Source organism: Xyrauchen texanus, chromosome 27 (assembly GCF_025860055.1).
Source record: "Xyrauchen texanus isolate HMW12.3.18 chromosome 27, RBS_HiC_50CHRs, whole genome shotgun sequence".
Taxonomy (NCBI): Eukaryota; Metazoa; Chordata; class Actinopteri; order Cypriniformes; family Catostomidae; genus Xyrauchen; species Xyrauchen texanus.
Genome location: NC_068302.1, coordinates 36871413 through 36898843, shown reverse-complemented (window position 1 = coordinate 36898843; position 27431 = coordinate 36871413). Strand labels below are relative to the sequence as shown.

The following is a 27431-nucleotide window of genomic DNA, read 5'->3' as shown; positions in this document are numbered from 1 at the left end:
ACAGCATCATAGTACTGGAGGGAAGTAACAATTTAAAGTTAATAATGTTTTAATTATTGATTTATTCGTAATCAATTTCTTAAACAAACCTATCGATTTCCTTCAAAAGACATTAATTGATCAACTGGAGTCGTGTAGATTACTTTTATGCTGCCTGAATATGCTTTTTGGACCATCAAACAGCCAGCAGCCTGATGGCACCCATTCACTGGCATTGTATGGACATACAGAGCTGAAATGTGCTTATAAAAATCTTCATTTCAGTTCTGCTGAAGAAGGAAAGATGTACACATCTGGGATGGCTTAAAGGCGAGTAAATCATGAGAGAATTTTCATTTTTGGGTGAACTAATCCTTTAAATATTTAATATACACGACCACTGTGTTATGATTGGCTAACTTCTTTAAAGTGCTTTAGAAGGCTATGCAGAGATGCAGATTTTACACAACCAGGAACACAACAATGTCTGAGGACCTTGCTTGACATCTCAACCTTTTCGTTGCTTAATAGCAAAATACAGTAACAATAGCCTTCAAAGTATCTCAGCCACTCTATCAGTTCACCGCGACGATTATGTATGTTGTGGAGGTGGGGATATGCAAATGAACATCCCTTTCCTACATCACTAAGGGGCTGGTTTCAAAACGAGTCATTTTTGCATGGTGGAAACAATAAAAACTCAAGAGTAGGACATTATTACAGATTTTTAGAGGGGATGAGGTGAAAGCCAGGTAAATAGGGTACAGCAATGACTATGGTTCACATACAGTACTTGTGTAGATTAATGACTTAATAACACTTTCTTCACCGTGAGCCATTAAAGCAAGTCAGGAGCTCTAGGAAGCACATCAGTCAGCTTTTAGATGCAGAATTAAACAAACTTTTGAGTCTGTATTAGAAAGTGATAAAGAAAGTGCAAGAAAGAGAAAGTCTTTTCAAATTGCCATGACAAAGGTTTGACAGCCAGAGCTTATTGATGACTGAAATCACTTTACGATGTTCATGAGAATTGGCCATGTAAAAATGCAAAGGGTCAAAGGAGGTATTTTATTTTGATTAAAGATTCCCAGTTTCTTTGTGAATAAATAATCAGGACATTTGCTGTTCCAAAGATCTTGAGCTTCCACAGGTAATTTGACCATCAGAGTTTTTTCTAATTGCCGTTATTGTAAGGTAAATGGCCAGTAATTGCACTAATGTCTGTAGCTTTTAATTTAAGTGCAAAAATTGTGGCTATTTATCGTTGAACTTGAGAGAATGCTTTTATGTGAACGCTCTTGTGTCAGTGGCTTTTATTATGCATTTTGACACATTATCTGTCAGTTTGCGCTACAGTTTTCACTTCTGTGTGAAGTGCATTGGTCTCTCTAACTTATAGGAAGATAGATTTGAGTGAAATATCTTCCTTGCATTATTTGCTTTACTAATCCTACAACATGATTACATGGGAAAATGACATGTTGCTTTCGAATTAGGGCTGTAAAGAAATACTGTATCGTATTGCATCATACAATAAAACACTCACTATACAATACCATCTGTATCATACGATACAGAAAGAAACACATTATAGTGTAATTAAAACCGTGCGATATTGAGAGCTGCGGAACAATCTCCTCCTCAGAGAGGCGGCGTTGATCACTCACAGGAAAACAGAGCAATACACTTACAGCCCATAGACGAGAAGATCGATGCCAAACGGCAAGTAGACTGTACTGTTGTGGTACAGCTTGTCGAATTTGCCAAACAATGGTGTCGTCCTGGTGCTACAGTTCATCAAACATGTCGTTTTATTTATGCAGACATCACCGTGCAAATCGGTCAATAAAACCAGAGGTCAGGTTCCTCTCAAGTTTTTTTCCACCACTAAATAACATTGAAAGCAGATTTTTCCTTGCTACAGTCACTTCAGCTTGTTCACAAGGGGCATTCAGACAACAAGGCATGATTTTCTATAAAGCTGCTTTGAAACTGTATGTATTGTGAAAAGTGCTATTCAAATATCAATGAACAGAGGGTAGACAAACTTATTTCTCAAGTAAAACATGAAAATTGTGAGTTATTAGTTACTTAGAGCTCTGGTTTTTGTTGCCAATGTCAGACACCTTTTTGTAGAATCCTTGAATACATTTAAGCGAAACATTTGTGCGTGCTCATATCTTTTGTATCATGAGGCTATGCATCATATCATATCGGGGTGGTGGTGGTGTAGTGGTCTAAAGCACATAACTGGTAATCATGTAATCAGAAGGTCGCTGGTTCGATCCGCACAGCCACCACCATTGTGTCCTTGAGCAAGGCACTTAACTCCAGGTTGTTCTGGGGGGATTGTCCCTGTAATAATTGCACTGTAAGTCACTTTGGATAAAAGCGTCTTCCAAATGCAGAAATGTAAATGTATAGTGAAATTTGTGTATCGTTACATACTTATGAATGTTCATGTACCCTGAAATCAACCCCATTCTGCTGAATTACTGACAAGCACCATCTCCCATCAGTCATTTTTGCATCATTCTAGCTCGACTGATAGCATGTTGCACGAGCAACCTTTGAGATCTTCCTATTGGAACCAAAAAGTAATTGTGTTCACATAAACAAGGATAAATTCAGAAGTAGCATTTTTGCTCTAAAATTACATTTTTGGGAAACTGAACAGGGTTTCGGGAACAGCCAAAAATACACCTCTTTATCTATGGTCTCACATATGTCAGCAGAGAAGAGTCTGTCATATTAGCAGAATAGCAATTTATAAAATTGTAATTAAAGTTAACAAGGTAAACAAAAAAGTATTAAAATAAATATATGCATGGATGAATCCTTCACTATAAGACCATTAACATGCATGCAAGAAAATAAATAAGGATACATTTTGATTTTATGCCAACTTTAACCATAAGTTTGAGCAATAGTAAACTGTGCATTAGCAAGGACAACTAATAAGGTGTATACAGGGGACAAACATACTTCCTTATGATATACAAAAACATTGTCCACACATAATACTATGTGACATAATCATATTTTAGAGTTTTATCTATACTTTCATTTCATGCTATTTAAAGCAATTAAGGCCTCACTAACAATGAGTTTAAATTATATAAAACATTTTTTTGTACATTTCACAAGATTTTGGTTCAAGATTAATATGTAAGGAAACATTTTTTTTTTGGTTGATTAATTTATTCTTTATCAATTATTTGTCTGGTGAGCAGCCGCCTTGGCTCAAAGCTTCTAATGAATTGCTCTGTGCTAATTAATCAAGAAAACTGTGGCCGTAGGCCTTAACCAATGATTCATATATATGCCTTTGGCAAGGAGTACATCTGGGAGTTAGTTGACTCAAACTTCATTTGAACTGTACTCAGGTCATTTAAGGAAAACTAATAGTGATTTCAGAATTGATTGGTTGCTGGAGAAAAGGACAGGCAGTAGATAGACACCCAGAGGAACATTTTATTCTTCAGAGGTTCCTCTTTTATAGCTCCGGGGACTTAATGGAGTTCTCAATTATGTTTCATTGAAGTATTGACATTGTCTCAGATGTTTTCGCTTATACTCCGTAAATAAATAAACAGACACCAATGACAAAATAGTTGACACACAGTAAGTGTTTAGAGATATGAATTAATGTGGGTAGCATAACTCCGATAATTTGGTTTTGGAAGAATTTTATCAATAATATTTGCTTTCATATTGATATTTCAAATCTGAGCACAGTTTGAGATATATTTGAGATTCCTTCTGAAACTCAGACACGTGAAATTAAAGAGATCGATTTTGTGTGGAGAAACATCTGAGAAGGATACTTAATAAAAATGTGTTTTCCATTTAAATTAATTTGTGTGAAGGAGAAAAAATAATATTAAAAATAATTATTAAAAAGTAATAATTGATGTTGAGTTTTTTTTTTGGGATGGACATGCACACAAATATCAATATTCACACACAAACTCGTATTACTTACTACATGCGTGTAAAAGAAATTAGGGCTTCTGTTACATGCATGGACACAGATCAGGGGCAGACAGGAGCCATTACTGTGATTAAAAGATTGGATTTGGATCGTGTCGTCTCTGTGGAGTGGTAATGAACATTCCTGTTATAGAGTCCTGATGTGCATGAACTAGTGCAGAATATTAAATACCTCTGTCTGATCCTGTATCCTGTCCAGCTGGGGAATCAGACAAGTGATGAATCAGAACTGTTCCCCCAAAGGGGGTGCAGTAAAATGTACCACAGTTTACTCTATAAATTCAGCGTGACAGTTCTGTTACAGCTTCCGTGGGCCTTTTTGTAATGTGTTATTTGTAGAAATATACAGCGGTTCCAGCTCACACTGCATTGTTGAAGCAGGTGTTATTATTAGTCCATGGCTGTAAATTGAATGTCACTGTTCTTTGTATTATTTAAAGGGATAGTTTCCAAAACAAAAACAAAAACAAAAATTCTGTCTTTATTTACTCATGTTGTTCCAAACCCATATTCTTTTATTCTTACATAAAAAAAAAAAAAAAAAAAAAAAGAGAAATTCAATTCATAGCGACCATGTCTGTCAAGCTATAAGAAGTGGTCTATATGATTGTAGACTATATAGAGTCTTCTGAAGCCATATTACATGGAAATAAGTACTGGGTGAATCGTACTAAATACGGTTGTTACTTAAAGGTGCCATTTCTACTTGATCTGACCCTTAAAGGGATAGTTCACCCAAAAATGATAATTCTCTCATCATCTACTCATCCTCATGCCATCCCAGATGTGTATGACTTTCTTACATCTGCTGAACACAAACAAATATTTTTAGAAGAATATCTCAGCTCTGTAGGTCCATACAATGCAAGTGAATGTGACCAAAACTTTGAAGCTCCAAAAAGCACATATGGGCAGCACAAAAGTAATCCATAAAACTCCAGGTTTAATCCATGTCTTCAAAAGCGATCCAATCGGTTTTGGGTGAGAAAAACCCTCCAAAATGTAACTCATTTTCCAATATATATCTCTACGACTCCTTGTGGATCATTATTTCAAGCTCAATTACACTTCCTAGTGCTTGACGGATGCGCAGAGTGCTAGATGGTGCTTGGAGGTGTAATCAAGCTTGAAATCATGATCGACAAGGAGACTGATGATGCCAAGATTTATCCCAAAACCAATTGGATTGCTCCAGAAGACAGGGATTATGGATTAATTTAATGCTGCCTTCATTTGCTTTTTGAAAGTTAAAAATGTTGGTCACCATTCACGTTCAAGTTTTTGATTTGATCTAAAAAATAAAGTATATTTTATGACATAATGTTTTTCCAAATTGTATTGGTAATTTAAAATGTTGAAATGTAAGCTTGGCAAACAGTTTTGGAAATTAAAATGTTTCCTAATTGGAGCTTTACTTGCGTGACTGGAAATAGATGCCCAGGTGTGTTACCAAGTTGGCTGGCATGTGGAGGGACTTGTATTAAAGAGGTTTTTGTCTCAATCTCCTCTCTTTTCCTTTCAGATCCCTCAGATCAGTTATGCTTCCACAGCGCCTGAGTTAAGCGACAACAACCGATATGACTTCTTTTCACGGGTGGTACCACCAGACTCCTACCAGGCCCAAGCTATGGTGGACATTGTCAAGGCGATGGGCTGGAACTATGTGTCCACTTTAGCATCAGAGGGGAATTATGGGGAAAGCGGAGTAGATGCTTTCGTTCAGATCTCTCGAGAGGCAGGTACAGTCACCGTACAGTTTCAAAAACTTTGGATTATGATGTTCTGAGGCCACTTCCACACCAATGCATTTTCGATTGAACATGTATTGATTTCGCTACATTTACACCTCCCATCTACACTGCAACTGCATTTTCCTCCACCCAAAACACGCTCTCTAGTACCACATACTTTAGAAAACTATTATGCTAGGAAACCGAAAATGTATTAGTGTGGGCATGGCTCGAAAGCATTTCGATGTAAAGCAGTCTTTTTTAAGCAGCACTGCATACAGTATGACAATTATATAGACGTTCCATTAATATTCTATATTTCAAAAAGTTCCAAAGATGAATATGACTGGGACAGCTGTATGCATTTATACCCATCTGCTGCCAAAACTTCATGGTGGTCATTAATATAAAGAGAAAGTGAGTCACATTCGGGGAGAGAAAAATTTCTGTCTGTCTCTTGTCTCTGACAAAGGCGGTCTGTGCATCGCACAGTCTTTGAAGATCCCACGAGAGCCCAAACCAGGAGAGTTTGACAAGATCATTAAGAGATTAATGGAGACCCCTAACGCCCGAGGGGTTATCATCTTCGCCCACGAGGATGACATCAAGTAAGTGAATTATATAGCTTAATGTATGTTTGATAATGAAGATCTCTCGTGAATATCTCGGGTTAAATTAATCTTTTAAGGGATAGTTCACCAAATAAAAAATAAAGAACTTTACACCCCCCTCATGTTGTTTTAAACCTGTAGGATGTTCTTTTTTAGCAGAGGTTTAGCAGAATGTCGATGCTGCTCTTTCCCATACAGTGAAAGTGGACCGCAGGGTTCCCACACCTTTTGACCAAGGAATTTCCATGATGTTTTAAAGTCATTAGGATTACTGCATTAGGTTTTTTAAAAGAACATTAATAGAGATTGCACTCACAGAGAGCAATTTCTAGCTAATGAAGTGTTGTAGCACAGAGCATAGCTAGAAAACATCTTATTCACTATAGAAATTTAGATTTATCTTATTTTCATGACTTTTACAAGTCTGGAATTTTCTAGGAACCCTGATACATTATTACAACATCATTGTAACTGATGGTAGGCCACAGATGTGGCAGTTGTATTTAACCCAGAGTATTCCCATAAGATGAAAAGAAAAAATGAATAAATCGCTGAAACAGCTGTTTATATGTGGTGTTATATGCTCTAAGCAGTTTTATATTTAGATTCTGGATTTTGAGGTTTTGTCTTGTAAAAGATACAAAATAGGTGTGCACTAACGGCTTTTGCCTTTTTTTTTTTCATATTTCTTTCTTTCGTTATTAATACTTTTGTCTGGAACAATGCTTATTCCATGTGTGGCTGTGCACAGACTGATGTTGTCACAGAATCGATAATGGTTCACTGCAAAAAGGGCACATGTGGATTATTTTATATAATTGACCTAACTTTTATTAGTAGTGTTCACAAAGTGTTGTATCACTAAAATCCCTACTCCTAACTATTAAACTTCAGTGCAGAGCTCTCATTGGTTCTACTGACATCATTAGCACATTTTGGGATATCGCATAATTCTGGATGGAAACATCAAGATGTGAATAATACTCCCAAATTATTACACTAGGTGTAAATAGCACCTGCCACACGGCAACCCTGGTGATGCTGCAGTGGCGAGGGGTGTAATGACTGTGTGGAAATGTGTTTTTTGTGAAGACTCAGGTTCAATTCCCCCTTTTGACCCACTTTTTCCCATCCTGTTTTCTGTCTCCATTCTTAATATTTCCCTTTAATTAAACTTAAAACTAAAATTAATCTTGAGAGGGAAAACCCAGAGGGGAATGTCAGAGGGGAAACAGGACCACCCAGACCACACAGGAACAGGAGAGTGATCAGGGTGAACAGGATACAAAAAATATAAAGGTTGAATTCCTCATGGTGCAGGTCGGGGAGATGATCCGGATAAGATTAAACATGGTTTTAATATAGTAATATTGTGGTAACCATGCTTTTTGGCAGAAGCCATATTTATTAATGCAGTTAACCATGGGGTTACAATAGTAATATGGTCTTAGCATAGTAACCATGTTTAATGTTTTGGTTACTATGATTTTTCAACAAAATACCATGGTGATACTATGGTTACTGTAGTAAATCCATGGTAACTTTTGTAAGGGAATGTTTTGGGGTAGGGTTTGGTGTAGGATGTCTATGGGACTCTAAATATGCTGCATGGGCCTTATTTTAAAGGTGTTAGCACTAAACACAGCGGTATGCAGTAAGTCACAAACACAAAGTCAGTAGGCATGGCCATAAAGCTTTGGTATTTTCGTGCAAGCCTGGCTAAGTCTAGGCGTATGTGAGTTTGGTGAAATTATGTGCGCAAAATGCTAATTGGGCTGGGTCAAGTGCAATTTAATTAGCTCAGGTTCTTCTCCGGTAATTGCAGCGTCTGCATTCTATTATATATTCCATTCCCTCAACCACCAGCGATATAAATAAAGACAGAACATTCATAAGAAGTTTGTAGTGTAAAAACTGACTGTATGCAATAAATTAGAGGAATAGAAAATGTAATTACCTCTTTTGTGCAGTAACAAAAGTATTGCAGGCATATTTCTATGACAGTGATTGGATTTATTCTACATTAAATTAGAGAATGCAAGTATTATTATTCATTTTCATCTAATGACACACAAATCATGGCTAGTATTAACAGTGATTTTATCCGAACACACTTTTACCGGTCGATTTAGATATTTAAAAATGTAATTAACAAAAAAAATTTAACCAATAATATTTCTAAATTCAAATGACACTAAACAAAATCTAATCAAAATAACGAAGAGGTTAAAAAAAATCATACCAAATCCCAAAATTTAACTCTTCAACATCTTCCACCGGCCCCTTTTGCAATGACTTAATCACTCTATGACAACAAGTGGAAAAATACCAATACAAATTAGATAAATACAATTGTAAATATAAACATTAATAATAGAAATATAAACCATGCCATTTTTAGTCTAACACAACTCTAATAAATGTATGTTTCAGAAAATTTCTCGGACATAATTAGATGTTCCACGATATTTTAGAGTTTGGATATGAATTTCATTGCCATCTGCTGGTGGAATATCCAAACTGCAAATGCAGAAACTAAATTTAGACTTTTACACTTTGCTCTGAAAAAAGACGTGGTTGTGAAATGTCTTAAAGACCTGTCTTAAATGTCTTAAAAGACCTATTTCTCAGGAAAACAGTAGTGAATTAGTGTAAATAGCATCTTTTACTACTTGCACAGTGCAAATATCTGCTGTCAAAACGAATATGTTTGCTTGAGGTGCATACATTTTTTATTTTCGGTAAGAAAGCTTGCACTTAAACTACAATGGTAACATTGTATAAGTTCCGAATATATTTCTTGCGCATCAAAAAATTTAAGCAAATTTTTCTCAAGTCATGTGACTGAATAATTCACTTACCATAACTGCACTAACCTTTGGGCGAACATCATTACAATGCATCTCAGTTGAGCTGGAGCCAATGCCTGTCATCAAAAAGATTCCCTACTATTAGTTCTGTGTGTTTTGTCTGTTCATTCTTAACCAGAGTTAATTTATTACATTAAATTAAAGAGCAGTGGATTCCATTGGCATAATTTTCCATGGAAGTACAAGGGATTAAGCACAAGGGATGGAAACACTGCTTTACTCACAAACTGTTATGAGATATTTTACTTTTTGCATAAAATGAGAAATCTGATACCTCAAATCATGCAGCTTGTTAAAGATGCAAGTCTATTACTTTTTAACAGTAAGACGTACGACATCGGACACAACGATTGACTTAAAAGACATTAGTCATTAATATTCCAGTTCATAATTTTTTTTTTTTTTTTTTTTTAAACACTGGACCTTTACACTTTACTAATCTTAAACCATGGCCTGCACTGCATATAAATAACTAGTATTGGCATAATATTGATGCTGGTTAGCCAGAGGGGAACTGGCCCCCACAGTGAGCCTGGTTTCTCCCAAGGTTATTTTTCTCCATTTATCACAGGTTTGGGGAGAGGTAAGGACCCAAACGCAGAGTTCAAAACCAAAAATACTTATTAATAGGGGAATGGCTGAGGGGAAACAGGACCACCTGGACCACACAGGAACAGGAAGGTAATCAGGGTGAACGGGATACAAGCACACATGCAGAACTGACTAGAGAACAAGATGAACTGGCATTGAAAACAAGTGGGTTAAACGAGGGCAGGCGTAACTTATGAAACAATGATGAGCAAATAAGGAGGCGGTGTGTGACATCAGGTCGAGAAGCACGCGGCGCTACAGAAACAATAACGAAGCCGCGTTCTCTCACAAGCAGGTAAAACATCCGATTGGCATGAGTGCACATAGCCAAGACAATGAGGTGATATACACCCATGCCAATTGACAAACAAGACGAGAAACTAGTGAGAGTTCGGCCACACACACACACACACACACACACAGAGCCGACACCTTACCGGAGTGATCAAACCTCAGCACAAACATGAAGACAACTCACGACCGCGAGAGACAGACAAAGAGTATGAATGTCCTGGTCCCGACGTAGACCGGAACCGAACTAGACAGGAAGTCAGAACCCAGACATCATACTCCAGACATAAAACACAACAGACAAATGAGCTGTCAGACCAAAACCCAGACTGACAGAGAGACAGGGCCGTGACACCATTAACCAACATCTTATGGTCTTGTGTTCCTTGCCACAGTCGCCTCCAGCTTGCTCACATGGGTTCTAAATAATTAATTATTTAATTTGTATACACAATTTACAATCATATTTAATCAAACTACACAATGAGCCCTCTTTTTAATGCATGATTTTCTTTAAAGCTGCTTTGAAACGATGTATGTTGTGAAAAGTGCTATACATATAAAAATAATAAGCAACCATTCAGAACACCTTTGCAACCACCTAGCAACACTCTTGCAACCTCCCAACACCCGTTAACACCACGGCACCAAGCACATCTAGTTCTTCATGATATTTAGGGAAGATTTGTTCAACAGAATAGATCAAATACAAAATACAAAACCACAAAATGTGAGTGGAGAACAGCCTCGGTCATCTTGTGGTGTTGTAAACCTAGTCAGAATGAGATTATGGGAAACAGTCTTTGATGTACTGATAAGACAAAATGGGATCCTTTGCTTTTGATATGCAATGCAACACACATGCTCTCGTGTTTGCATATAAATGAAATTGGCTGTTGTCCAACGAATCAGGAAAGGAAATCATGGCCTCAATATTAAAAGGGTTCCAATATGATTGATTTTTCAACCAAAGGTCCATGGAGAAGATATAAAACTTAACATTTTTAAAGACATTTTAACTATTAATTGATGATCTCTTAAGCATTATAATTTAGTGTATATATTATATATGCATAATATAATGTAGTAATGTTAGTTAAAGTTCAAAATGAAAGTTATTATAAAGAGTTACAGAGAAAATCTAGATTGTCTATAGAGGAAAAATGATTTCAGAGGAGAACCTTTTCATTTTGTTGGTGTTTAAAACATGATTTATGTACTTGTGTTGTAAGGTGTTGCCAAGAACCATTGAAGAACATTTATGTCTATTATCTCTATGCAACTATGTTATGTTGAAGTACAGACTTCATTATATGCTTTGTTTTTCTACTGATTCTTCCATTTGCCTGCCAGTGTCATAATCAAATGAGTCCACCTGTGAAAATGGGTGCGTATCTGACGTCACAGCGATTTCTAGCGATTCCATTGACTCATAGAACTTTGAATAAGTGCAATATTCACTGCCTGAGTAGAAATCCTAGAAAATCCTTTTATGTCTGTCAATATAACTTTGTAAATACAACATTTAATGACTTTTAGATAATATGTTACACATAATAGCAGGGGCGGATTTAGGCATGGGCGACATTGGCAATCTTGCCCCCCCGGTCAACAACTTTGAGGTGGCGGCACCCCCTCCCCTGGTCAACAGCTTTGAGGAGGCGGCACAATACCCCCCACCCCCACCCTGGTCAACAACTTTGGGGGTGCGATGAAGTGCATTTCACCCAGGGCACCAAACAAGCTAGAACCTACTTTGCACTGACCCCCGCAAGATGACACCCTGGGCGACTGCCCATGTCGCCCATGCCTAAATCCGCCACTAATCGCGATAACAAACAGTTACCCCCTGGGGATTATTTCACATTAATTTGATTATGACACCGGTCACAGTGAAATACATGGGGAAAATATTTAGGAAGTGCTAAAACTGCCTGGGAATTGTCAGCTGTGAGGAGCGAATGTGTTATAGTGTGAAATCTACCCAAAATAAACTTGATTCTTTATCATAGTCTCAAGTATTTTATGTCTTTGAGCAAAGACAAACTTTCCATAGATGATAAGAGCAGATGGGTACTTGACATTAAATGATTTTAAAAGGTGGCATACAACTTAAATGATCTCATATCTCATAATTGAGAGACTACATGGATATTTGTACTTATAAAAATGTATTTTTCACACAGCAAAACCCTATACATTCATGTGATTTTTAACCTAAAACCATGTTTGCTTTCATAATTTTATTTGACAACATCCACATTTGACCTCATTAATTCAAAAGCTGCAATAGAGACAATACTTGCTATCTGCGTCTACACTGACGTGTGTCAGTTTGCCACTATGTGTTTAGGTGTCACAGTCTCTAATCCATATGGCTCCTGCTGAAAAGCTTTTTGAAATGCTCCTGAGGAAGTAAACTCTTGTGAACAAGAGCTGATGCCAGCACTGCGTGAATTGTCAGTCGTGACTTCAGTGGCTCAAATCAAATGCATAAATTAAAAGCTTGATTCATTATAGCTTAGTTTTGCACCACTGTAACTAAATCTATTTTAACAGAATTTGTGAGAACTTTTTTGCTAGAGACGTTTTAACATGTACATTACATCAACAAATGTACATATATTCATGTATGTGGATAGGTTACACAATCACAGTTTGAGGTAAAACTTTGTATGAATGTATCAAGGAAATCAAAATGTTTATATTTTAGATTTATATCCTGTCACTGTTACTTTTGGCTTGCTCACTGGAAGGTTTGTAAGGCACTGTTTTTTGTCAAGCTAATTTAGATTAGCTAAGCCCTTTTTTTTTTTTTACAATAAATTCACATCCCTGCCCACAAAGTATGCTAATCGCCCATAAACAAAAGATTAAAAATGTGAAAGCGAAAGTGGAGATTTATAGTTTAAAAAAAATGTGTACGTAAATATTGATCTGTTTCTCACCCACAACTATCATATCGCTTCTGAAGACAGATTTAACCACTGGAGTCATATGGATTAATTTTATGCTGCCTTTATATGCTTTTTGGACCTTCAAAGTTCTGGTCACCATTCACTTGCATTGTATGGACTGACAGAGCTGAAATATTCTAATAAATATTATAGAGTAAGCAAAATGGTAGCAGACAAAATGGTGAAAAATCACTTATAGAACCTTTTACATACAGTAGATTGTAGTCAACAATATTCACCCAAAAGTAAACATTTTGCCATCAAACCTTTGTGTCAAACCTTTGTGTTGTTCCACACCCATACTGACTGTTTTTATTTTTGTGGAACACAAACATTCTGCCTAACATCTCCTTTAACGTTCCATAAAAAAATAGAGTCATGCAGGTTTGGAACAACATGATGGTGAGAAAATTATGACAACATTTTAGTTTCCAAGCCTAATTCTGCTGTTGCTTTTCCAGGCAGGTTCTGGAGGCTGCAAGGATTTCCAATCTGACTGGTCACTTCAAGTTTGTTGGATCAGACAGCTGGGGTGCCAAAAGCTCTCCAATCTTGGACCAGGAAGACGTGGCTGAGGGTGCCGTCACCATCCTACCCAAAAGAGCATCTATTGAAGGTTTGCAATACATAGAGTTACATCCTAAAAACTGTGCGCATCATACTCTTGAGTTCTAACTCTGAGAAATGGGCCATTCCTCCACTTTTTGCTAAGGGTTTGACCAGTACTTCACCACTCGATCCCTGGAGAACAACCGTAGAAATATCTGGTTCGCTGAATTCTGGGAGGACGACTTTAGGTGCAAACTGACACGTCCAGGTATCAAAATCGATCCGGAAAAGAAGAAGTGCACAGGTGAGAGCTTCTGATAGGTAAGAGAGAGAAGACTTTTGCAGGTTAAGAAGGGATGATTCACTCATAAAATTAAATCCTGTCTTTTTTTTTTACTGTTATTTTTTTCTGTGGAGAACACAATAATTTATTTAGAATTTGTAATGAATATTCATGCAGCTCTTGTCAATACAATGACATAGTGACCATGTATGTCAAGCTATAAATGCAATTTTACAAGTTTTTTGATGCCAAGCTCTGAAATATCATTCATATCCGAGTTTACATTAAAAAGTAGAACATTGAGGCGCCGAACCAGGTTTGACGTCATTAATGCCGAAGGCGAATGTTTATTTCATATGTCATAACCAAATGTAACACGTCACTTGTAAAATGCAGAATAGAGAATGGCATTTGAGAGCTGCATCCGAGGAGATATTTTCAGTGCATAACGACTTTAATTGTGTCATGTTCCTAAAAAAAACCCATCATATGAGCCAAAACATTATGACCACTCACAGGTGAAGTGAATAACAATGATCTTCTCCTAACAGGGCAACATGTCATGGTCTGGGTAGATTAGATGGTGAGCGAACAATCAGTTCTCGTAGTCAACGTGTTGAATGCAGGAGAAATGGGCAGGAGTACAGACTTGAGCGACTTTGACCATATCCAAATTGTTATGGCCAGACGACTGGGTCAGAGCATCTCTGAAAAGGCAAGGCTTGTGGGGTGCTCTCGGTCACCAGTGGTGAGACCTACCAACAGTGGTCCGAGGAGGGACAAACCACAAACCGGCAACATGGTGTTGGGCACCCAAGGCTCATTGATGCACGAGGGCAACGAAGGCTATCCCATCTTGTATGAACCGACATAATCTCTACTGTGGCACAAGTCACAGAAAATGTAATGATGGTTACGATAGAAATGTGTCACAACACACAGTGAATCGCACCCTACTGCGGATGAGGCTGCGTGGCCACAGACCAGTCAGAGTGCCCATGGTGACCCCTGTCCACCATCAAAAGTGCATACAATGGGCATGCGAGCATTGGAACTGGACCTTGGAGCAGTGGAAGAAGGTCGCCTGGTCCAGTGAGTCCCATTTTCCTTTACATCACGTGGACGGCTGTGTACATGTGCACCGTTTACCTGGGTAAGTGATGGCACCAGGATGCACTATGGGAAGATGACAAGTCGGTGGATGGAGTTTAATGCTCTGGGCAATGTTCTGCTGGAAAACCCTGGGTCCGGGATGCCAATTTGACACGTGCCACCTACCTAAACATCGCTGCAAACCAGGTACACCCCTTCATGGTATTCCCTGATGGCAGTGGCCTCTTTCGGCTGGATAATGCGCCCTGCCACACTGCACACATTGTTCTGGAATGGTTTGAAGAACATGATTCAAGGTGTTGCCCTGGCCTCCAAATTCCCCAGATCTCAATCCAATCGAGCATCTGTGGGATGTCCTGGACCAACAAGTTCAATCCATGGTGGCTCCACCTTGCAACTTACATGACTTCTGGATCTGGTGCTTATGTCTTGGTGCCAGATACCACACTTTCAGGGGTCTTGTAGAGTCCATCCCTTGGTGGGTCAGCGCTGTTTGGCGGCATGTGGAGGACCAACAGCATATTAGCCAGGTGGTCATAATGTTTTGGCTAATCAGTGTAGAATATAGAGCATATAGTCATGGGGACTATTTTAATCATAATTTCATTGTATTCTTTGAATTTTTTGTCCTTTTTGTAGTTTGACAGATATTTTCATTTTTTGGTGAACCATTCTTTTAAAAACTTGTAACTATCTCTTTGTATTCATTTTACCCATTTCTTCTCTCTTTTGTAGGAGAAGAACGGATCATTCGCGATTCCTATTATGAGCAGGAGGGAAAGGTGCAGTTTGTAATTGATGCAGTTTATGCCATGGCTCACGCGTTGCACAACATGCATCAGGATCTTTGCCCAGGAATCACAGGCATGTGTGAAAAGATGGACCCGGTGGAGGGACGCTTGCTGCTTAACTACATCCGCTCCGTCAACTTCAATGGTGAGTCAACATCACACAAGATCATCATCACCAAAACACAAGACCTGACTGGCATCAGTAATGGCATCAGGTTGGATGCCAGTCGTCTGAGTTCAAAGGATCAAACCAAGCCCCATAGAGATTGCTTTTGTTTTGCCTCAGGAACATTTGGTATGACCAAAGGAAATAATTCCATGTCATGTGATTTATCCTGTTCCCTCATGTTCATGTGTCTACTTTTCATAATAAAAGGCATAAACACAAAACATGAACACTAGATGTGACACTCTCGTGTAATTCCAAACCTGTATGACTTTCATTCTTCATGACATTCATTCAAAGAAAAAACATGAAGTACCTTTAAAAATAGCATTGTATGAGGAAAAGACTAAAATGTACGTTTTACATTTAAGATCTGCCCCTCCGCCGTAAATGGGTGTGCCTGAAGCCAAATACCTAATTTGTAAAAGCACAAATAAATGTTTCAAATCTATTAACGAATCCTCTTGAATAATAGAAAAACTATGTGCTGTTTAATGATCTGACCAAAACAAGTGCATAGCAACATTTTTAATTAACTTTGAGCAATGTTGCACATCTCCGTTAGCTTTAGTGGAGATGAATTGTACACGAAAAGACAAAGAATGTCTACTAAAAAAAGTAAATCTGGTCAAATTTGATTTCACGCTGACTATAAATTTGGCTTGATATTACAGGTGTGGTCTGGTAGTTCAGTACAAATATAGTTTGTAATTTCTTGGTCTTTCTGCCTTATCCACTCATTCAAATCTCTGGCAAGTAAATCCACCTTTGCTCTGAGGTTCTGAATCTTTCCATGAAAGAATTCCCATTAAAGCCCAACACACACACACACACACACACACACACACACACACACACACACACACACACACACACACACACACACACACACACACACACACACACACACACCTCTTTCAGTGTAACTTGTCATTTAAAAAAAAAATTGTTGAGAGCTGGCCTGGAGGGATTCGGCTGAACAAGCAATATGCATTATTGTGCAGGAAAACAATTCCTGAAAATAATCCCTTATTTTCACCCCAGAATTTCAAATGACGTTCGCTTTCTTCCTGTAAAGAGGAAACCAGGAAAGGGAAAATCCTCATCCTTCATCAGAAGTACAATTATGTGTTGCAAGTAGTGATCTGATGAACAAATAAGACTTGTTTTCGGGGAATATATGTTAAATTAAGTTTATTTATCTTATCCCATTTATTTAAATTATATCAAACCACACTAGATATTGTTCGATCTACCCAGATAGCAAAATTACCTTGGCCCGGATCTGGCTGCATTCTGCCTGTGAGTTTGCCCCACATACAGGATGGAATGATGGTCAAAAATTGCCCAAAAGCTACTTACTGAATGCAAGCTGTATCCACCCCAGAAAGAGGTCAAAACTCAGTCACACTTCTCCTGTCCCCCCAGCATGCAGCCATAATTGGACCACAACTGTGCCAGATTCCCCAGACATCAGCCAGAAAACAGCCAAACAATTTGCTGCTGTCACACCACAACTCTGCCATAACTTTCTTATACCAATCATACATCCAAAGAAAGCAGCCATAATTAAACCCCAGCTATGCCAAAATCCTCATATATCAGCCAGATAACAGCCTTAACATTACTAAGCCCTATATGTAATGCAATATTGTCATATTTTGTCAAATAAATGGCAAAAAAGCAGTTGTAAATTTTGTTTAATTTGTATTCAGGTTTAATACACTCAGATGTCATACATAGCCAACAATTGCAACCCTCATAGAAATAAGACATATTGAAATATTTACATTAATGTTAAAATATGTAAAGGATAAAGAAGCTGCAGAAAGACAATGTAACAATAATGTAAATGTAAAAATTGTTCAGCGTAAAAAAAAAAAAATGTATAGAAAGTAGTAAAATATACATTTCCTGGGAGGTCACGTGACACCAATGCGAGGATCGGACATGTGAACGGCGAGCTCTGTGCACTTTGCTAGTATTAATACTTTTAATGACATAAACCGGTGAGATTTGATACACACTGTTCTAGGAATTATTCATATGTCTAAGAATTCAAAACTTCACATTTCTGAGATCATGCGATAAAGATCTTGTGTTACGCGAGGTGAGGAGTAAAGGAAGGCTATCCTGGAAGAACCACAGCATTTTCTTGGTCCCAGAAGAGAGAAATGTGATCGATTCAAGGAATGAAAGACATTTTTACATCAATGGAAGGTCGCTTTAGCATTGATATTCCTGGCCAAATTGAGAATATATGCTAAGGATGGTCTTAAAACATTCACACGCCCACAGCAAGCAAAGTCCTTCATAAAGTCAGTGGAGTGAGTCAGTCATCTTATTGTACTCACGTTGCAACTGAGTGGACTGGCTCACAGAACATTTGCTTGACTGTTTGAGTAATCTGCACGCTCTTTTTGTGCTGGTTCTGCCTAGTGGCTGGAGTTTATTTTGTAGTGTGTCACACCTTCAGGACAGTTTTATGGATTAATCTATATGCTCTTTGTGCTTATTCTGCCTATTGGCTGAAGTTTGTTTTATAGATAATTTTTTGCTGTGAAATTCTGTCTCACAAAATTTGTATAGAAACACCGGACTTGAGCAATCTGGTTACAAAGCTGTCATAGGGGTTCTCGTAGGCTTGCATGGACTGTTTGTGTTTGGAGGCACGGACACCAGTTGTCGCTGTCGTGCGTGGGGTTAATGCACACATTTTTCCTTTTTCTGTTTGTTTGGTTCTGGGGGATGTCTGGGTTTCTGCTAGTGGTGAAATATTTACCTCGACCATTGATATTAATAATGCTTTTAAAGAATCCTATCTTGATCTTTATAGTTCCATGTCTTTGTCTACTGAAGAGGACATTAGAAACTTTGTGGAACCATTAGATCTCCCTAAACTGAGGACTGAGCAAAGAAATTCTCTTGATTCTGAGATAACCTTGGAGGAGCTTGGCTAGGTAATTAAGGCCTTGCCTACAGGCAAGGCTCCGGGGCTTTGATGGCTTTGTCGCTCAGTATTTTAGATCCTATACTACAGATCTGGCTCCACTTTTGCTAGAAGTTTATACAGAATCATTAAAGAATGGAAAGCTTCCTCCAACCATGACACAAGCCCGGATCAGTCTGATTCTTAAAAAGGACAAGATCCAAGCGAGTGTAAGGGTTACCGTCCAATTTCCCTGATCGAGCTAGACGTTCAAATATTGTCCGAAATTTTGGCTAGCCGATTAATTTCTAACAACTCTTATACATATAGATCTGGTGGGGTTTATTCAGGGCCGTAACTCTTCTGATAACGTTAGGTGTTTCATTAATGTCATGTGGGCAGTGGCGAACAATAAGTCTCCGGTCGCTGTCATCTCACTTGATGCCAAAAAGGCATTTGATATAGTAGAATGGGATGATCTTTTTAAGATGCACGGGTTCACTCTGCTCGGAAATACTTTTATTGGGTGGATTAAGTTACTTTATAGACATCTGGTAGCTGCGGTTCAAATGAATGAATCCTGGGTTGCAGGATTGCCCTTTTCCCCCCTTATTGTTCTGTTTTGGCCTTGAACCATTAGCAGCCATGATAAGGAAGGAGGATGATTTTCCAAGGGTGGTGGTGGGAGGTGTGGCGCTTAAGCTTTTGCTTTACGCAGATGATATTTTATTATTTGTCTCTAACCTACTAGATCTATGCCTTGCCTCCACATAATTATTAATTCCTTCTCTAAATTCTCAGGATACAGAGTGAATTGGTCTTAATCCGAAGCTTTGGCTCTGACAGCTTACTGCCTGGTAACAACTTTTAAACCAGGCGCCTTCCAGTGGCCCAAACAGGGCATTAAGTATTTGGGTATTTTATTCCCAGCACATTTGTGTGATTTAGCTAGAGTTAATTTTAACCCTTTAATAAAAAGTTTCTTGAGCAATGTGGGAAGGAGGGCCTCATAACATTTATCTATGACTGGGAAGGTTAATGTTATTAAAATTAATTGTATTCCAAAATTCATCTACCTGCTGCAATCTCTCCCTATAGATGTCCCCCTATCTTGTTTCAAGCAATTTGATAACATAGCGAAGTCCTTCATTTGGAATGGTAAATCTCCCAGATTACACTTCAGTAAGTTACATAGGGCGATTGACAAAGGTGGGCAAAGCCTACCCAAGATTTAGTTTTATTATTATGCATTCGGTCTCAGACATTTGGCTCATTGGTCACTTCCTCCTGAGAGAGCCCCTCCCTGGTTTTGTATTAAACAGGAAGTTCTTGCCCCCCATTGCAAAGCCTTTCTAGCAAACTAACCGGAGAAGTGAAGTTACACCCCATTATCTCGCATTTGCACGCGGTATGGACAAAAGTGTCCAGAGTGTTTAATTCGGACATTTATTTAAATGTTACTTCGAGCATATGGCTGAACCCAAAATTAGGTATTAATAAGTCCCCTTTCTGCTGGACAGAGTGGATTGTGAGGGGGGTTAATACGCTTGGTGACTTATATGAGAGTGGAGTGTTGTGATCCTTTGAAAATATGGTTCAAAGTTTTATGCAAACATTTTACCAGATCTCGATTCTTCAGGTACTTACAGTTGTGCCATCTATTCTGTACCACCTTTGGGAGTAGTACGCAGCCCCCTAAAGAGGTAGATACCCTTGAGGTGGTGCTTGCTGCTTTTAGAAAAGGTCATGAAGCTTTAGCGTATTATTCCTTATTGATCCAGAGTCTTGGGGATAGGGTGTTAACATCTCTTAAGAGTTTATGGGAAAAATATTTGATATTGGAAGATGAGGTGTGGGGAAGGATTATGAAAAATTTTATGATCATGTCCAGAGATGCAAGGGTTCGCCTTATGTCATTTAAGATATTACAACGTTTCTATTGGACACCCTCCAGGTTATGCAGGATTGTGGGGTGTATGTTCAGGGGGAGGGACATATAATGTTATCATTTCATTCTGTGTGTGTATGTTCTGTTTGTGTAATCTGGTTTTCGAAGCAATAATTTGTTAATATCAAAAAATATATATTTCCTAAATCCAGTGTTGTCTCTTTCTAATGATTGATCAGAAATTCTTGATTGCTTTGGGCCATTACTTAAAAGGACCTGGAGTGAATATTCTTGAAATATTGTTGATTCACATTGATCTTGTGCTTGAATTTGTTGAAATCGTTCTCTTTTATATGCATCGCAGTTTAGAAGTACATTCTCTACTGTCTCTGGTTGACCACAGTTTCCATAGTCACTAGAATCTTGCTACAAATTATGGTTTAATCCAGAATTTCCAATACGCAGTCAAACAAATAACATCCTTTCGTCTGTTGCCATATTTAACCTTCTCAGCACCAACCTGTTTTTGAATATTATACAGATGTCTCCCCCTTGATTCTCTATCCCAGAGCTGCTGATAAATGCAAAAGTGTTTATTTTTCATTACTTTTGAAATATGATTATTTACTCCACCGTACTGTCAAACACATGGTCATAACATCATACAGATTGGAAAGTTCTCAAATACAATACGATAAGTATTGTTGTACTCCTATACCAAGGCCCGTATTCACAAGGATTTTTATCTTACCACTAGGAGTTCTCCTAAGCATTCCTAGCTAGGAGTTTTTGCTTAAAACGTACTCACAAAACTGCTGGGAGCAAGTTTTACTAAGAAGCTTAAAATAAGAGTAAGGCGGAGTTGACCTTGTTGCTATGGATGACATGTATTATGAGCGTGCTCTTTTAAATTGCCCTCAGTGATTGGTAGACAGAGATAGACAGACAGACGGATGGATGGACGGACAGACAGACAGATGATAGATAGATAGATAGATAGATAGATAGATAGATAGATAGATAGATAGTAGACAGACAGACAAACAGAAGGATAGATAGATAGATAGATAGATAGATAGATAGATAGATAGATAGATAGATAGATAGATAGATAGATAGATAGATAGATAGTAGACAGACAGACAAACAGAAGGATAGATAGATAGATAGATAGATAGATAGATAGATAGATAGATAGATAGATAGATAGATAGATAGTAGACAGACAGACAAACAGAAGGATGGATAGACAGACAGACAGACAGACAGACAGACAGACAGACAGACAAACAGACAGACAGACAGATTGATTGATTGATTTTTTCCTGGTTGATGAACATTTCTTCATCCATTGTTGGTACAATGAAGTACCCTACAATACAGCATTAAATACAGCATAAAAACACTGTGTAGCCCCTCGATAGCCATGAATGCCACCTTTTTCCCCGTGCAGCGAGCGGTCATCCACAGGAAAATGTACGCTATAAATTGTCGTGACGATGTGGGGTCTTGAGAGGGCATATATAGTTTGACAGATGATTCTGCTGTCGGATAACAGAAATTCCCAATTCAGCCACGCTACACAGTTGCATTTTGATGTGGCCAGAGATGTCACGCAGACAGACAGACAGACAGGCAGACAGACAGGCAGACGGACGGACAGACGGATGGTCAGATAGATAGACAGACAGACAGACACACAGACAGATAGAGAGACAGACACCGTTATGTGGGCAAGTTCAAAGTTTCGAGTCATTTTAAGATGACCATGTACCTGCAGGTTGAGAGTTTTTGGCCGAGTAAGTTTAAGAACCCCTGCTGTAGTGCATTGCGATATTCCTTTTACAATCTAATCATAGACTAAAACCAGATAGCATGTAATATTCAACAGGTTTAAGTATGCATGAATGGGGCGTCTTGATGACAGATGGCTGTAGAGCGGAGTGAAGATGTTGAGGAGTCTAATGGAGAAGAGCTGACAAGAAGAGGGGTTATCAGGGTTTTAAGCACCTGTCATCTCCTTATGATACCTCTGACTGTGGTCATGCTCTTAGCAATCTCAAGATATAAATACATCACCTAGATAATAATTTGTCAAAGACATCATTTAATTACATTGTAACAACTTAATTTTGACCACGTCTGAATTTTTGCCAAACGGCGGTTGTTGTAAGTATAACAAGCTCTCAGCTTGTAGTCTCAGAAATAGGAGAGAACAGCAGACAAACCACAGTGACGGTGACACTCAACAATCATATTTATGGAAATAGATGCATCCACATGGATCCACAAGGGACAACAAACTCAGCACCACCAGTGCAAATATCACAATAAAAAGCAAACAATAAGACATCAATTCACAATTTGCTCTCATGCTGCATTGCATGTTGGGAACCTGACATCACATTTACATATGGTTATGGTCAACAACATTTTTAAAGGGATAATTCACCCAAAAATGAAAATTCTCTCATCATTTACTCACCCTCGTGCCATGCCAGATGTGACATGTCACACTGCTCTAACTAGCAGAGAAGTATTTTGATAGCACCACAGTGTTTAATCTTTTTGAGTTGGGAATCTACGATTGCTTATTTATCAAGCATATTAAAATGTTCAATAAAGGTGCAAAGGCTTCAAAATTAAACTACAGTTTTAAGCAAATTATGATATTGTGTTGTCGTATTTTTTGCTTATGTAATATGAATCCAGTTTCTCTTGTGATTATCAGGTAGCGCTGGCACTGCGGTTCTGTTTAATGAAAATGGTGACGCTCCTGGTCGCTATGACATCTTTCAGTACCAGATGACCAACACCACCAGTCCAGGATACAGAGTCATTGGCCAGTGGACCAATAACCTACGACTCAACGTAAAGTGACTTAAATTGTACATTAGTACTTTTTATTGAGCTCTTATACTCTTATACTCTGTTTATTATGGGTGCATATGGGTTACAAATAGAAGACTTAAGAGTAAGATTTTTGTTACCTATCATTTATTTCAAACATCCCAATTCAATAACTCAATAGAATAAATTAATACAAAATGACAATAAAAACAACAAGAATGAACACTAAAAGTGCAGCTCCCACCCGTGTGTGTGTGTGTGTGTGTGTGTGTGTGTGTGTGTGTGTGTGTGTGTGTGTGTGTGTGTGTGTGTGTGTGTGTGTGAGCGTGTATTTATCACTTTGTGGGGACCAAATGTCCCCATAAGGATAGTAAAACCCGAACTTTTTGACCTTGTGGGGACATTTTGTCGGTTCCCATGAGGAAAACAGCTTATAAATCATACTAAATTATGTTTTTTGAAAATGTAAAAATGCAGAACGTTTTCTGTGAGGGTTAGGTTTAGGGGTAGGGTTAGGATTAGGGGATAGAATATAAAGTTTGTACAGTATAAAAACCATTATGTCTATGGAAAGTCCCCATAAAACATGGAAACACAACATGTGTGTGTGTGTGTGTGTGTGTGTGTGTGTGTGTGTGTGTGTGTGTGTGTGAGCGTGTGAGCGTGTGTGAGCATGCTTGGTGTGTGATAAGTATTATTGTCTCACCCTTTAATTTCTGTGTGTGTGTGTGTGTGTTTGTGTGTGTGTGTTCTCCATTGTGAATGTGGTATGTTCTCACCCCTTTATTTATGTGTGTTCTGCATTATGGCTATGAAATTCTATGAAAAATGCTCTCTGTTATAATCTTACCTACACATGAGCAGTTTTTTGAGATTTACGATAATACTTTAAATCACTTTCACAAATCAGCCCCCAAATGTAGTCTCCCATCATGCTCTCGTTATACTGTCCTTGGTAGGGGCGTTGTGCTTGGAAGTGCTCGCCTTGCTCCTCCAAGTATGCTCCCATGTTCTCCTTGAATTTATCAAGATGAGCATCAATGATATGGACTTTAAGGGACATCCTACAGCCCATTGTGCTGTAGTTCTTCACCAGAGCCTCTACCAGCTCCACATAGTTTTCGGTTTTGTGATTGCCCAGGAAGCCCCGAACCACTGCGACAAATCTGTTCCAAACCTCTTTCTCCTTACTAGTGAGCTTATTGGGGAATTCATTGCACTCAAGGATCTTCTTTATCTGTGGTCTGATGAAGACACCGGCTTTGACATTCTTCTTAAGGAAGAAGTCTTGAGGGTACTTGAAGGCTGCCGACTCCTTATCTAGAGCTCTGACAAATTGTTTCATAAGGCCCAATTTGATGTGCTGTGGTGGCATTAGCACCACCCGGGGGTCCACCAGTGGCTCCCACTTGACGTTGTTCCTCCCCACAGAGAACTCGGTCCACTGTGGCTAGTCCCACCTGTGGTAGTGCGCCTTAATGTCCCTGCTGTCCCAAAGGCAAAGATAGCAGGGAAACTTGGTAAAACCGCCTTGGAGACCCATCAGGAATGCCACCATTTTTAAGTCTTCTATGACCTCCCAGCCATTCGCATCATACTTCAAGGTGTCCAGCAAGGTCTTGATGCTGTTGTAATACTCTTTGAGGCACTGGGTGAGCCAGGGGAAGAGACAGTTACTTGTTACCATCATGGAGCAGCACGGCTTTGAGGCTCCTGGATGAGCTGTCAGTGAAGAGGTGCCACTCATTCTGGTTACAGGTGATTCCGATTGCCTCAAACAGACTGGTCTCATTGTGGCAGAAGCAGAGCCCATCTTGACGGGTGAAGAAGCTGGAAAAAAGTTGGTGACACTTCCTGATCTGCGACTTGCACAATTTCATCCAACTAGTTGCACCGCTTGAGCCTAGATGTCAAAAGCTTGGCATTGGACTTGGTGAGACCAAGATCACTAATCAAGTCATTGAGGTCTTTTTGGTTGGGGTAGTATGGGTTTCTCTCCTCAGCTCCACCTCTGAAATCCCTCAAAGTCAATATCCTTGATGCTCAACTTGAGAATATGCGAGCGTACTTGGAGGAGCAAGGCGAGCGCTTCCATCAGGATATACTAGACTTTGAACACCGCTACCAAGGACAGTATAACGAGAGCATGATGGGAGACTACATTTAGGGGCTGATTCGTGAAAGTGATTTACAGTATAATCATACTACTCACTTCTAAATCTTTTGTAGTCATTTGTGTATTACTATAGTATAAATACATAATAATTTGGATGCATATGTTGTTTTTTTCTGACTTTATGTGAACGAAAAGACACAAATTTGCCCGTTTTCTCATTGGAAATAGGTTCATTTAAAAAAATCTCTGTCCTTGTCACAAAAGCAAAGTTTGTGGGGAATAATAGCCATTTTCTATACTTCTGAGGCATAAGCAATTAGGAAATAACACTTAATACCCAGGAACCACTTGTTACACAGTGTTATCACTAGTGGCCTCAAATATTTGGTCCCTTCTAATGTTCATTAGCTGTTTGAAGCTAATTTCGAATATCTCTGAGTTTGTGGGCCTTTTTTTTATATTTGTCCTGTTTCATCAGGTGGAAGAGATGCAGTGGACCGGTGGCTCCCGCGTGATTCCAGATTCCGTGTGCAGCTTTCCGTGCCACTCGGGCGAGAGAAAGAAGATGGTGAAGGGTGTTCCGTGCTGTTGGCACTGTGAGCTCTGTGACGGGTATCAGTTTCAAGCCGATGAGTTCAACTGTGAGATGTGCCCTTTCAACATGCGGCCAACACCCAACCGCACGGCCTGCCGACCCACTCCCATCATCAAACTGGAGTGGCATTCGCCCTGGGCCATTATCCCTCTGTTCCTAGCCATTCTGGGCATCCTGGCCACCCTGTCCATAATCATCACCTTCATCCGCTTCAACGATACGCCCATAGTGAGAGCTGCAGGACGTGAGCTTAGCTACGTACTCCTAACGGGTATCTTCCTTATCTACCTCATCACCTTCCTCATGATCGCAGAGCCGGGAACGGTGGTGTGTGCGTTTCGAAGGATGTTGCTCGGTTTGGGAATGAGCATTACGTACTCCGCCATGCTCACCAAGACCAATCGCATTTACCGCATCTTCGAGCAAGGCAAGAAGTCCGTCACACCGCCGAAATTTATCAGCCCCACTTCGCAACTTGCAATTACCTTCGTACTAATCTCAGTACAGGTGAGTATGGAATAGCTGTTTATTAAAGGCTTGAAGCCATTTATTTTTTATTTTAAGCCATCATGTTTCCTGCATGATCCATTCTATCCCTAGTGCCCCTTGGCCACTGTTGCTCACTCAGACAAGCATTACTGAAGGAATCTGAATCTGAGATATCCGTGAATTATGTGATTTGTGTGAAACATTTGCATAAATCAAGTGGTAAAACTTGAATGAGGCATGACATTGCAAAGCATTTTTATCAGGTGTATTTCGCAAAAGACATTTTTAAAGTACGTAGGAACAATTTATAAACTGCGGAAATTGCAAATCAGAAATCAAAAAGCTTAACTTGATCACGATTACACCTGTTAACATAAGTCATGAAACGAAATTTGTGCCATGGCAGTGAGGATTCCTATATTAAAGTTATTTTGAAACTTCACAGTGCGCATAAAGATTACAAACGTATTTCATGTTTTATCTTAGATTATTAATATAATTGTGTAAGAGGTTTGATTAGTTATACAGGTATGTGTGAGAGAAAGAGTAGAGATGGTCTTACATTTTTTGAGTAGGTTTTTAGTCATAAAATATAAATAATTCTCATTATCGCAGCTTACTGAAACATGTACGAATACCT

At 38.8% G+C, this 27431-nt stretch overlaps 1 protein-coding gene across 1 annotated transcript in view; it reads left to right on the top strand.

Moving 5' to 3' along the window:
* grm6a (glutamate receptor, metabotropic 6a) overlaps positions 1-27431 on the top strand; it is a 67305-nt gene that overhangs the window by 24624 nt on the left and 15250 nt on the right. The window contains exons 3-9 of the mRNA XM_052094377.1: positions 5495-5711; positions 6175-6310; positions 13484-13638; positions 13735-13875; positions 15703-15903; positions 23473-23612; positions 26186-26809. Of these exons, the coding sequence (XP_051950337.1) occupies positions 5495-5711; positions 6175-6310; positions 13484-13638; positions 13735-13875; positions 15703-15903; positions 23473-23612; positions 26186-26809 (1614 nt within the window). The remainder of the gene's footprint in view (positions 1-5494; positions 5712-6174; positions 6311-13483; positions 13639-13734; positions 13876-15702; positions 15904-23472; positions 23613-26185; positions 26810-27431) is intronic.